At 41.8% G+C, this 12,562-nt stretch overlaps 1 protein-coding gene across 1 annotated transcript in view; it reads right to left on the reverse strand.

Annotated features, from left to right (window-relative positions):
- SORCS3 (sortilin related VPS10 domain containing receptor 3) overlaps nucleotides 1–12,562 on the reverse strand; it is a 337,032-nt gene that overhangs the window by 75,455 nt on the left and 249,015 nt on the right. The window contains exon 7 of the mRNA XM_026069736.1: nucleotides 9,992–10,110. Coding sequence (XP_025925521.1) covers nucleotides 9,992–10,110 — 119 coding nt within the window. The remainder of the gene's footprint in view (nucleotides 1–9,991; nucleotides 10,111–12,562) is intronic.

Here is a 12,562-nt window from a genome sequence, read left to right on the forward strand (position 1 = left end):
TTGGTCTCAGTTACATCAATTGACACTTGAGAAGAGAAACTTCAGAAGTTTCTCTTTGCCCTAAATTTTCAGTATGCTGGCCCATCACCCATCATAACCTGCAAAGGGACAGAGTACATTAAATATAGAAGATAACAGAAAGATGTTCACAAGGGTGCAGAGAATTATAGAAAATCTGCCACGGAATTCATTCATTTCCATAATCTCTGTGATGTGCCTAGAAACACACTAAGCCATTTCTCATGTTAATAATTGAACATGGTTCTTTAAGGATTTTTTTCTCCCCCCCCCCTTTTTTTTTTCTTTTGGCTTAGGCAGAAGACATTTTGCTTAACCAAAAACCAGACTGGTCACCTGAAAGAGTTTAGAAAGCAAGCAGAAAAAGTTACATGTTTCAGGCCCCAGAATACAAAGCTCCATGATAGCCCAAGACATCCAAAATGACCTCAGGAACCACGGATCATAATGTGCCAGGGTTTATTCTCATCCTCCTGACTAGCTAATGCTGGGAGACCTGTAGTTTCCAGTCATAAGGCAGGTATTGCTGTAAAGCCAACATGGAACTACTAAATCTATCAAATAACCTTGGGCTGAGCAAGACCCTCCTGCTTCCTGCTGCTCAAAGGACTCACAGAAAGGCTAAAAGAATAGGCACTGCTGCTGACATGGAAACACCATCAACTAGAGTCACAGCCTTGGTGGAAAAACAGTGATGGTGTGTGGCTAGTGGACACTTCCTAGGTTAACGGCTAAGAGATCAGAGGACTCTTTTCTATGCAGTTTATCAGCCCGGGCTATTGTTCACAACAACAATGATCACTTGCCCTGCACAGTTATTCGAACACGTCATCTTTTTACATTCCTGATACATTCAAAGCAAAAGAGAACTGATAACAGCACAGGTCAATGGCTCAATCTACAGTGATCAGATTTGTTTACATGTTTGTAATTCCTATAGTTTACTTCCTTTCACTGTACATCCCACTTCAAGCATAGTAAATGGGTACTTGGTCCATTACAGAACCAAATTTTAAACTTCCTTGTTGACAGCCAATCATTGGACATTATTTACAATAAACCCTTCCCTCATTTTTTGCTGAGATGACTTCCTTTACTTGTAGAGTTACCCCCTTYCCAGTAACATCAAATGGGTTGGTAGAAGTCAAAAGCTGAGAAATATTAACATTAGTATTGTAATGGCATCCTGGATCTGTGTTTTCCACCCCGACAGGGTGTCTGGGCATCCCTGCTCACTGCTTTAACTATAGTTACCCTCCATCCTTCTCATGAGCATAAAATTCCCTAAGTCAAATTGTGAATTGAAGCACAGAGGAGCGATGCCACGTTAAGCAGGCAGGCTGCTATGCTCACACCTCTAGTGAGGGACTTCTGTGTTCTTCAGAGCCAGCTACTCTCTGGGCCTCGCACAGGCCTGCCAGGGTGATGACTGAAAAGTTGTGCCCCCCACTCTCCCTCAAGCCTAAGCCTGATGCCAGTCACAAGAGAGTCAGGAGATATGATCAGCCAGATAGAGGAGGACTACATGGAGGACTACATCTGCACCAGTCTAGTGCAATGTTTTTCTTTCTTGATTGCTCAGCATGGCCAGGACAAACCATCTTCCACATACTTCTAGGTACTGAGGTTCTCCACTGCCCCAGAATGAATCAATTCATGATAGGTGCAATGTAGCCCTAATTATCTCCCTGTGGTTTTCACTAATATCATACCTTCTGCACAGTCCTTAATGCGAAATACAATTACCTGAGCGTGAGCAGATATGCCTCTATGTTGCAGAAATAGATGCGGATTAACACTTCTGGGGTGCAAAGCACCCTCAAGCTGCCTGATAAATTAAGCAGGCTTTGAAAGCATGCCAAACTTCAGAGGGACAGACCTATCAATGAAAATTTTCTAAGCATTATTTAACGGCATCTCCAATTCACTTTCCCCTTCCTTCAGAGCTATGACAGCACAGCTAAAGGACAGAGGTGATCCTGAGAGAAAATACTGGGTTTGCTTTAACAGCAACTCCTGCAGCAAATGTGGACAGTTACACCAAAGCACAAGCTATGTTATAGCTGCAAATGCACACTACCCACACAGAAACCAACGTAAGAGAGGTACATAATTGTACATATTAAATTTCTTTTTGAAGGATTTCAGAGGAAATGTATGAGTCTGCCAAGGTGATCCTTCACATCTTCAGCTGCAGACACTGCTCATACATCAGACAACATGAAGGGAGGGAAGAGAAATATAAGAGAAAGTACAGCACAAAAAAGCCCTAGAAACAAAATGTATATAAATAAATAAGTAAAGAAAAGGAAAATGTTAATCAATTTTTATCAACAGATGTTTAGCTTCCAGTTCCAAATCTGATAACATTTGGCACAGCAAAGATGAAACAGTGCTAGAAATGGATGAAAAGCACCCAGCAGTGAATAGAAAAGTAGCTAACTACTTACTGCTTGTCTTGCTTTAAGAAGAGCTTTTAACTAGCACCTGGGATGCATTTTCTTTCATCTGTATGGATTAATTTCCCCCACTGGAGTGCCATCTAGCATTTTAAATAGGGGCAAAAGAAGATCGGCTGTAGCAAGCATTATTCACCAGTAAAACAGGTGTAATCATGTTCATCATTTAAACGTCTTCATCCTATTAGTTTCATAATAAGCTTTTAATGATTTCTTCAATAAAAGACTCAAGGACCAGACCCTACATGTTGGAGAGTGCTCCATTGTCCCGCCAAGCCGTTTTCTCTACCATCGATCGCAAAGATAAAAATCAATTGTAGCTAAGYAGGGTGAAGTTAAAAATAAATTGCAGGGATTGATTTCTGTTAGGACCTTTGGCTCCCAGTTAAAAAATGGAGGAAAGAAATATATATTTGAGCACGGTGTATTTCACTTCTATGAAAATAAAGAGAAAGCTCTAGACTGGGAAATCAAAGTTTAATTTCCCTCTCCCCTGCCCCCCCCCATCTTGTTTCACTGCTGAGAGATTGTCTTTCTCTCTTCTTTATTCCTGGGAAAACATACTGCTTATTTAAGTTATTAAGTTGACAGCTTGAGAGCTGAGGTCAGGTATCTATAAGAATCGGTATAATCTCTGCTGTGCCTGTGGCCACTGGTTGAAGTCTGCTCACCTGATAACTGACTTTGATTCAGCAAAGTAAACTCATTTAGCACAGCCTTAAATACATACTAAATCTGAAACATACACTCATGACCTCCTAAATATAAGAGCTTATAAATTTTCCTGAATGCCAGTTAAAAGTAATCATAGTAAGAAACCATTTTTCTGAGCTAAGTTTTGACATGTTTAGCTTGTAGAATGATTAGGAACTTCTTTTTCTCTATAAAATCTTAAAGAGAAATGCCCTCCCACCCCAACCCTCACCCTGCCAATTCTAAAGCTGTCTAAAAACAAGAAATATTTTGATTTTTTTTGAGAGCCTGATAAAAAATATTTTCTCATAAAAATATCCACTTTGATAAAAATGAAATTTGATTCAGATTTAAAAAAAAAGACACATACACACCACTTTCTACAAAAGCCTTTTTCCATCAAACCACTTCAGCTGAGATTTTTGGACACACTCTGATGATGAGACACCAGGCATCCAAAAAAGGCAGTATTATCCATAGGTGCTGTAAGACGCTATCAATGGCTGTGGGTGAATGCTGACATGTGCATATGTTCTAAGGAGACTTTCTGATGCAAAAGAAGACTGAATTGGTTCAACAGCTTTTGGCAGAAATGTTTCCTCCTCTGAGCCAGAGGAATTATTCAGATCTGTATTATGAGAGTCACACTTAGCTGTACCACACATCATCATCATCTAGGGAAATTTGGGGTTAGCGTGTTCTCTCTCATACTGCTGAAAAGGCTGAGACATAGCCTTTCTATACAACCCCTTCCAAGTAAGCAAAACTCTTGTGTGTGCAAAATTACTTCAGAGGGTGAAAAAGAGCCAGACACATGACTGGCATCAGAGAAGAGCATTTTGACTTAATCTTCTCACTTTCCACGTGGACATCCTGTGATCTATAAAAACCTCACCTGTTGCCACACTCCTGCATGCGTAAGCTGCGAGTGACCACCATTCCCACCCCTGCGCACAAGTGGCAATGCCACAGATCCCATCTCATTCAGGAGAGTATTAACCACAGCCAGACTCCCTCTTCCCTGCTCCCCTCACACTCCTGCCTCATCACATCATCCTCAGAAAAAAGGGCAACCACCAGAGCACTTAGCTTTTTGGGCATGGGACCATTGCCTGTCTCAGGACAACTTGATCTGTGGGCATCTGGAGTCAAGAGATGGCTGCACAATTCCCAGGATCCCAGGAGACTGAGTTACAAATGAAATGCCACAGAAAGTTGCCAAGATATGAGGGGAAATGACAGGAGAGGCTGGGTAAGAGACAACAACAGCAATTAATATGGCAATATTTGGGCACTTGGGGAGTTGGCACACAAGACCCTCGTATGAATTTCAGCCTGCAGTTAAGCACCTGGACAAATTATACCATGTGAGCGGAAAAGGCGCCTATGTCCCTGTTCTCTAAAAGCCTTGGAAAGTGATGATGTACTGCCTCTCAGCATGTCCCTCTTTGGTTAATGGAGCAAGAAACTTCTCATTTAAAGTGGAAATGGAGCGGAGTCTGAAGCAAATAGTCAGCCTTTTTCAAACAGATCTTGCAGGTGTTGCTCCTTGTCCTCACAAGGCGAAACCCCCAGCCTTTAGCAGCAAAGACAAATCAGAGTGTTCATCTCCCAAGGCACTTCTTCAGCCTTCTAGAGAAAACAGGCATCACCCCCAAATTCAAAGCAGGTATCAGCTTCTTCCAAAACCCAGAGGACTTTGACATACCCAGCACCTTTGTTACTGCCTTGCGAAGTGCTGAAAGTCTGAGCTACATTTCAGACTGACTCCAGTTGCATCTGTTAGGATAGCAGAGTCTGTACCATCTCAGGGAAAAACAAAGACATAAAAAACAATCAAGATAGGTATCACTCACTCACCCACACATCTCTGCACTGACTTACAGCCAGTTCAAACCAAAAAGGCCAAAGTTACCCTGAGGGTCTCCAAGCACTGACAGAGACGGAAACTTCAGGGAGGAAGGGGAGTAGTGTTAACTTGATGCTGAGCTAGACTGGTAGGACTGCTGGGAGGAAAGCTGCACACTGAAGGTTTTACAGCGCATCAAGGAAAACACGACAAGATTTGTAGGGAGAGGGAACATATTTTATAAGACTTACATCTATACCTGGGGAAAAAAAAGAAGGGACAATTTTCAGGTACCTAATCCTTCCTCAAGTCCCTTAGGATCTTATGAGTGTGCCCAAAAGCTTCTCTGCTTCTTTTCCAACTCCATCAATTCTAATCTTATAAAAGATATTAACTTTCCCTGTAAACTTTGTCTCACTTGCATCCTTAGGCCACCAGTGCCATAACAGCAGTATTACCAGCAATCTTTATGCCACACAGCCTGGAGAGTTTCATCATTATTACTGTCCCGCTCCTGACACCTAGGGATCTGTAGGAAAATACAGCCTTACGTGGGTCTGCACTAGTGAGTTGAGAACGTCCTCAGTTCCCACTAGTGGCCAGGTTTGTCAAACGCAGACTCCAGGCACCCAGCAGAACCACAGAGCTATTTCACCTGAGATAACCTGCAAATTATGACTACATAACTGGGAACAACTACTTTAACTCGGCAACAATTAGCTCCCTCTGTCCATTGTAGATCTGTCCACAAGAATGTTGCTTTCTGCAGAAACCATGATATTGGAGCAAAGCTGATTTTCAATGAACACAGTGCCATTTCCATACCCCGTTAGGAGTTCTCAGGCCACCACAAACAAACAAAACGATTCTGAGACTTTTTGGGCCCCTGTCTGGCCTCACTCCCTGCAATACACGATGGTATCTGCTGATGCTTTCTTGCACTTTCAGTGGAACTTTCTCATCTGCTGGCAAGGAAAGCTACACAAACACTCCTGTTTAGTGACTACTCTAAAGAATCAAGTTTCATTACTTTTATTTGTTTACTTAGAGAAAAATAAAAAAGTTTTTCCTCCAAATAATGCCTTCTCACTCAAAAACAGAATTTCCTGAAAAATAATCTCCATTTTCATTAAAGCATATTGCATTTTAGACCCTTTTCAGCAACCTGAACAATTTCATCAGAACACTGATGGTGAAAAAAAAACTATGGCTTTCTTGAAAAATATTTTCCCCAAAACAACTCTGTGATTTATTTTCACAGTAGAAATTCTCCAAAATCTCAATGGACTAAGTATGCACATAAAAAAAAAAGACTATCCCTGACCCATGGGTCTTATAATGTCAGCTCTGCACATGAGAAAAAAGAAGCAGTTCGGGTAATTGTCAAGAAGTCAAACCTTACAGACAGTTGCAGGCTATCTCTGTGCCTGAGTTTAACAAGTCATACTATTTCAGCTGCAAGTAGCCAAAGACACCTATAGATAAAGGTATGTTACAGTTATCAAGAAAGCACTTGCTCCACTATTACACAGCTCTATCATTGAACACAACTGACACTGACCTTAACGGCAAAGCTGCAGCTAATGTTTCCTAGGCCTTCATGAAATTAGCTCCTTTTTGGTACATTGAATAAATTCACACTTAATACAATATTCGTAGGTTTTCCCACAAATAAATGATCCGCTTTGCAAGCTGTATGAATTTTAAGTATTAACCATGAAAGAAGGAGCTGATTCTGGCTCCTGGCTACCTCAGAGCAATCTTATTAACTTGAATGAAATCTTATATATGTAACAGAGGGCAGGATTTTCTCTTAATGTATCAATTTATGCAGAATTACCAATCTTAGACAGGGCTGTGCTAGGCATCCTTAAATTACTATTGATCAATCAAATAGAAAGTCAATCAATAAGTTCTGGGTGATACCTACTATTTTATTCATACAAATTCTTCCTATTCTCTCTTAGTAGCTATTTCTTCCTTCCTTCTTCATTACTTTTTACATTTTTCATCACGTGCTATGTTATTTGTCTCCTTTGCCTGGTAGCCAGTCCCAGTCTTTTCAACCTCCCTTCACGGGAAAGTTTCTTCCCAGCATAGGATCATTATCATTTCCTTTCTTCATACTGTAATTCTGCAACATCCTTTCAGAAGCGCTGCACAACAGCACTCCACATGATAAGGAATCATTGATTTATAACTATAACATTTTCCATATTCTTCTTTCCCCTATGTGTTACGCACCATAATATCACATCTGCTTTGAGTGCACAGAGTTATACAGGTTAATGCTTCCCAGGAATCTGACACTACAGGCCTGCTTATCAACTTGATTAGAAGGGGTATTTATTTACCAGTGAATAACTGCATACAGATAAACTAAAACATTGAGATCTGTAGCTGGGATTCATCTCACCTAATTTTAGCTGTCAAAAAAAGTTAGGAGTCTTTTGTAAGCTATACTTAGGTTCCTTCTAATGTTAATGAGAAAGGCACATTCAGAGAGACATCCATCTCATCTTACAACAGGTGTCTAGGGTAAGATGAATTGCCCCTGAAGGTTTTGATCTCTCCACTCGCTTTAGGAGAACACAGACTACTGGTTTAGACTAAAAGCCTAATGTTTTCATGATAAGAGTTAAATGAAATGTGTTCCTCTCTCTGCTCCTCTACATTGCTTCTGATTTGTTTCAGCACAGACAGATCTGAACTCATGCACCTGTCCTTTATGCAGCTATTAAACCTCACCAGGTTCTTAACATTTAATTCGATATTTATTTATTCATCTTTGCCCAATATTTGAAATTCAAAAGAGCTGGCTCCCATATTTCTGCCTGCGATTATCCAGACAGAATTATATGCATGAGACATTGCACACACTGTGAATCTGATGCATTCCATAATAGGCAGCTACATCACATGGGTTGTGAGACTAATACATCCAGGACATATCAGAACTCCTACATATGTACCAAGCAAACACTCTGCATAGCCTATCGACAGTATGCTGGACACGGTGGATTTAACACAGCTTCAGCTGAGAAAGGTTTGWGATGTGAATCTGAAGTGTCTGCGTGTTACCTCAGCACTACATGGAATCAATCCATGCAGCTTCTTGAGCCAGTTAGTACAGACTGCCGGATGGCCAGAAAACCTGCAATTATGATGCAAAAAAGAGGAAAAAGTGATAGACAACCTGTGAAAGTGCAAGTCTCCTGCCAAAATCAGCAGAACTCCTCAGGGTGTGTGCTTAACATTTTTAAAAAGTGCGTGTGTATGATTTTCACTTCAAACAACCATTAAGCAGAAATAAAACAGCGCTAAGGATATTCAAGTATTACCATATATATTTACATATAAATACATACACACACATATATCTATATTATATACAGATAGATAGATAGATATAGATAAATATACACACTTTATTTTTTTAGCTTGAAGTAATTAGCAGCTATTAGATTGAGCCTGAAGCATCATTTCTACCCCATGCTAATTTGAGCAGAGGAATGTTCACACCAGGCAGATGTCCTCACTGCAAGCCCAACTTTCTAAATGGAGTGGCCTTGTTTTAACACAGGTGAGAGCTGCGGAATGAGAAATCTCTGTGAGGCCTTGTGCTACCCATAAAGAACTAGGATGCTCTATAATGCCCTCAGCCACAGACATAAACCACCAGATTAAAACTGAGTCTCTCAAATAATCCTTGGAGAGCAGCACATTTACCGTTTGGAAAACCATTGCCTCCAGTCACATCATGACTTACTAAGTCGCAAAAGCTACATTCTCAATATACTCTAGCAGCAGGTCTCCCCACGGTGCCAAAGGAAGTGGCAGCAGGCTGAGTTTCACAGGGGAATGAGGGGAGCTGTGGCTCCCATAGTGATCAGCCTTCTCCAGAGCAGCTGACTTGCCTGCTCGCACAATGAGCCGACTGCCAATGCTATGCAAGTGCATGCAGTTTCCCCATTGCTGTCCTCCCAGATCATATGGATCCAGCTTTCCGTCAAATTCTAGCAGAGTTATCAGCCTTCCCACTTAAACTCCCATTTTTATGAGCAGCACTTTGAAGACAGAAAAATAGAAGCTTAGCTCAACCCAGCCTTGCCCAAAAAAAGTGAAGCATATGTCTTTTCTGTACCGCTTGGATGCAAGCCCTGTCTTATCTTGTTCCCCCTCTTCAGCATTGGCCACAACCAGCTAATGTCATCATTTTCTATAATCTCTGTGATTTAGGAACTTTCTACAGCCTGGAATCACTGCAGCCTGAATCCTGGTCTTCATCTGAACTGCACATTTTTAGGAAGTACTCTTTCATATCATATTATTCATTCTCACACCTCCAYAGGTATGAAATGGGGAGAGGAGACCTTGTTCCATCCAGCCTGTGTTTTCTCAGAAAAGCTCTAAAACGAGCAGCTTCTCCTTGAATTTCTGTCACTTTCTCATCTACAGAACCATCATCAACTAGCTGACAAATTTACAACTATCTTCCACTTTGAAGGTGCCCTGCAACATCTTTTTCCAATCTCCTGCTATTTTGCCTCCCACTGCAAATACTTCTTCAATCCTTCAAGCCTTACTTGACTGTCAAATCAGCATAAACCTTTCCATTTGTTAAAATGATCCCTCACATCTTTATTTTGTTCTTCACGGTTCTCTCCAATTCATCACTAGCTTCTTTGTATTTTCCAAGTAGCTGCAACAATAGCAAGTTGGACCCTTATGATCATTGATGAATGAACTTTCAAAACATATCAGATGATTGATCATGGGAAGAACGAGGCACAGAAAGATCAACTGCTTTGTCTCAGACTCCATAGCCAACCTACAGCAGGCAGGTATAGATTCCCAGGTCCCATGGCTTCTGTTCCCATGCGTAGAAGAATAAGAATATGCATCCTCTTGCACAGAAACAGATACCTTGTTCAGCCAGAATTCATGTCACATTCATATCAGGTTAACATACCTGGATGAAGATATATTCATCCTGAACAACAAGTGAGCTGATGTCAATGGAGCGCGAAAAAGGCCCGCTCCTTTTGGTCTCCGAGCACTCCTGGATCCGACAGGTTAAATAGTGGGTGTCTGTAACAGGAGAATAGGTACACATGAGAAATGCCCACACAGGAGCCTGTTGTCTAAAAATGTCATCAGCAGCTCGAAAGACAGTCTCTGAAGGGAAGTTTTAACCTCATCTTCAACTGGCTAGATGCTATAGCACAATCCACCTCCAGCCTTTAAAGCTGTAACTGTTCACTGGATTGACTCAGGAATTCATCACACTTTCACAGCCACCATTCCCTTCCCCATTGTGCAGATATCTCTCAGGCTAGTTAAGTTCAAATAATAAAAGAAGGGTACAAATCATAAATGCATCAGAAAACTGATGAGATGATATGGAACAGATAAAGATTTTAAAAGCCATCCAGGTAGAATTTATCCACTCCATTACCCTACTGGGTCTCTCCCCATCCTCCCCCTGAAATACCCTAGCCTTGATGACTGTTTTAAATTGTGGTAGTAACACACAAGGAGAAAAAAAAGCCAATACCAGCACTATTAAGTTCAACTTATTTTGCTGAGAAACTTAAAATTGCCTCCCAAAATTAAGTGACAGCCATTATAGGTAACATAGGCTAGGTATGAAAATGTATTGGACATGATACTTCAGCATGATTAGCTGAAGAGTCCCAACAGTAGCTATGTGCATTGGAAGAAGCATAAATAACTTCTGTTTGGAGAGAGGATGGGAAGACCATCACACTGATGGGATGCCTTGGCAGTCCCTGGCATTGCTTGAGAGAAGGAACAGAACTGGAAGAAGAATGCGAAGAAGACATAAGGCAATCAAATGCTACCATAAAGGGGCCTGTATTGGAAAGCAGACGTGTAGGCAGACACTCAGATTGGTAAGAGACATGCTCACCTCCAGCATGTTATCGGGAGTTACAGGGAATTAAGTGTTAATTCACTCGGGCTAAGAAAGGATGCCATGAAACAGAACAATCATGGCACTGTATCTCTGGATGTATGTAATCTAAATATGCCATCTCTGCCTTTGAATTGCCCTTCTGAAAACTGCAAATTAGGGAGAAAATGAAAATACAACTGAGATGATGGCTGCAGTGATAAAAGGATCATATCTTTTACACTTTGGTACTTTTACAGGCTTCTTAGCTTCAAACACTTGTTGACTTTTCTATAAAGTGTGAGGACAGGCCATTAAGAAAGAAAATAGAGTTTATAAGGGCCGAGGTGAACCTGATTCAGTGATTTTAGTTCATGTGACTGCACCCATTAATAAGGATCTTGCTGAACTGAACCCAAAAGGATAAAAGGGAAGGTCAAAAGGGGAGTAACTAGTCTAGCAAAGCTTCTTACAGGATTCTCCCATCCCATAAAACCTGCTACTGTCCTCAGTCTGTGTCTTTCCAGAGACAGGAAAATGTGTTTCAGTGGAAAGCACTGGGGGACATGACTGATGATACCCTCTGAAACTCAGCTAATTGCCTCCTCAGGTTCAAAGTCAAGATTCACAAAATTTGGCAGTTACTGCTTCCATAGCTTAGTCTCACCAACAGACTCTAAAAATTCAAAAAGAACACAAAACAGGCCAGGGGCATTGATACCAAGAATCACAACAACGGTATTGGCAAAAAAAAAAAAAAAAAAAAAAGTCCCAAACTACAACTGAACTTTCATCTAGTAAAGGTTCATGCCCAGAAGCATGACTGAGTCCATGTTTAAAGGCTGCAGACTTGGCTCTGGCTTGAGGCATGGGGAATTGCTGCAGGGGACGGAGGCACCTATCTGCTGACCTGACCTCATGTCTAGAGAGGTTTATTGCCTGCCAGGGGCTTGCGTACAAGATGTCATAGAAAGACTGCCAAGGCTTGTCCACGCTTTGGACTATTACCCACTGCTGCTCTTCCATGTGGGCACTAATGACACCAAGGGCAAACTGGAGACCATCAARCAGGATTTCAGAGCTCTGGGGATGGTGGTCAAGGGTCTGGGAGCCCAGGTCATCTTCTCCTCAATCCTGCCAGTGAGGGGGATGGATGAGAGGAGGAGGAGACAGACTTTCCAAGTTAACGACTGGCTGCGCCACTGGTGTTGGCAACAGGGTTTTGGTTTCTACGACCATGGGTCCCTGTTTGAAGACTGACAACTGATGTCCACCTCACTAAGCGGGGCACATGTGTCTTTGCCAACAGGTTGGCCAACCTGGTAAGGAGGGCTTTAAACTAGGAAAGATGGGGGAAGGGSAGAGTTATAGTGCCAGGGTAGTTGGCAAAAGAAAGCTCAAGTCAGGACGCCTCCAGCAGGTGAATGCAGCCAGGGAAGTGCRCATGGGATGTGGCTATGGAGGATCTTCTTGTACCCCTCCTGGGAAACCTGCATGCTCGATCACCTCTCTGAAATGCCTGTACACCAATGCACGCAGCWTGGGGAACAAACAGGAAGAACTAGAGATCTGTGTGCGGTCGCAGGGCCATGATCTCATTGCCATTACAGAGACATGGTGGGATAGCTC

This window comes from Apteryx rowi, unplaced genomic scaffold, assembly GCF_003343035.1.
Source record: "Apteryx rowi isolate R43461 unplaced genomic scaffold, aptRow1 scaffold_3, whole genome shotgun sequence".
Classification (NCBI taxonomy): Eukaryota; Metazoa; Chordata; class Aves; order Apterygiformes; family Apterygidae; genus Apteryx; species Apteryx rowi.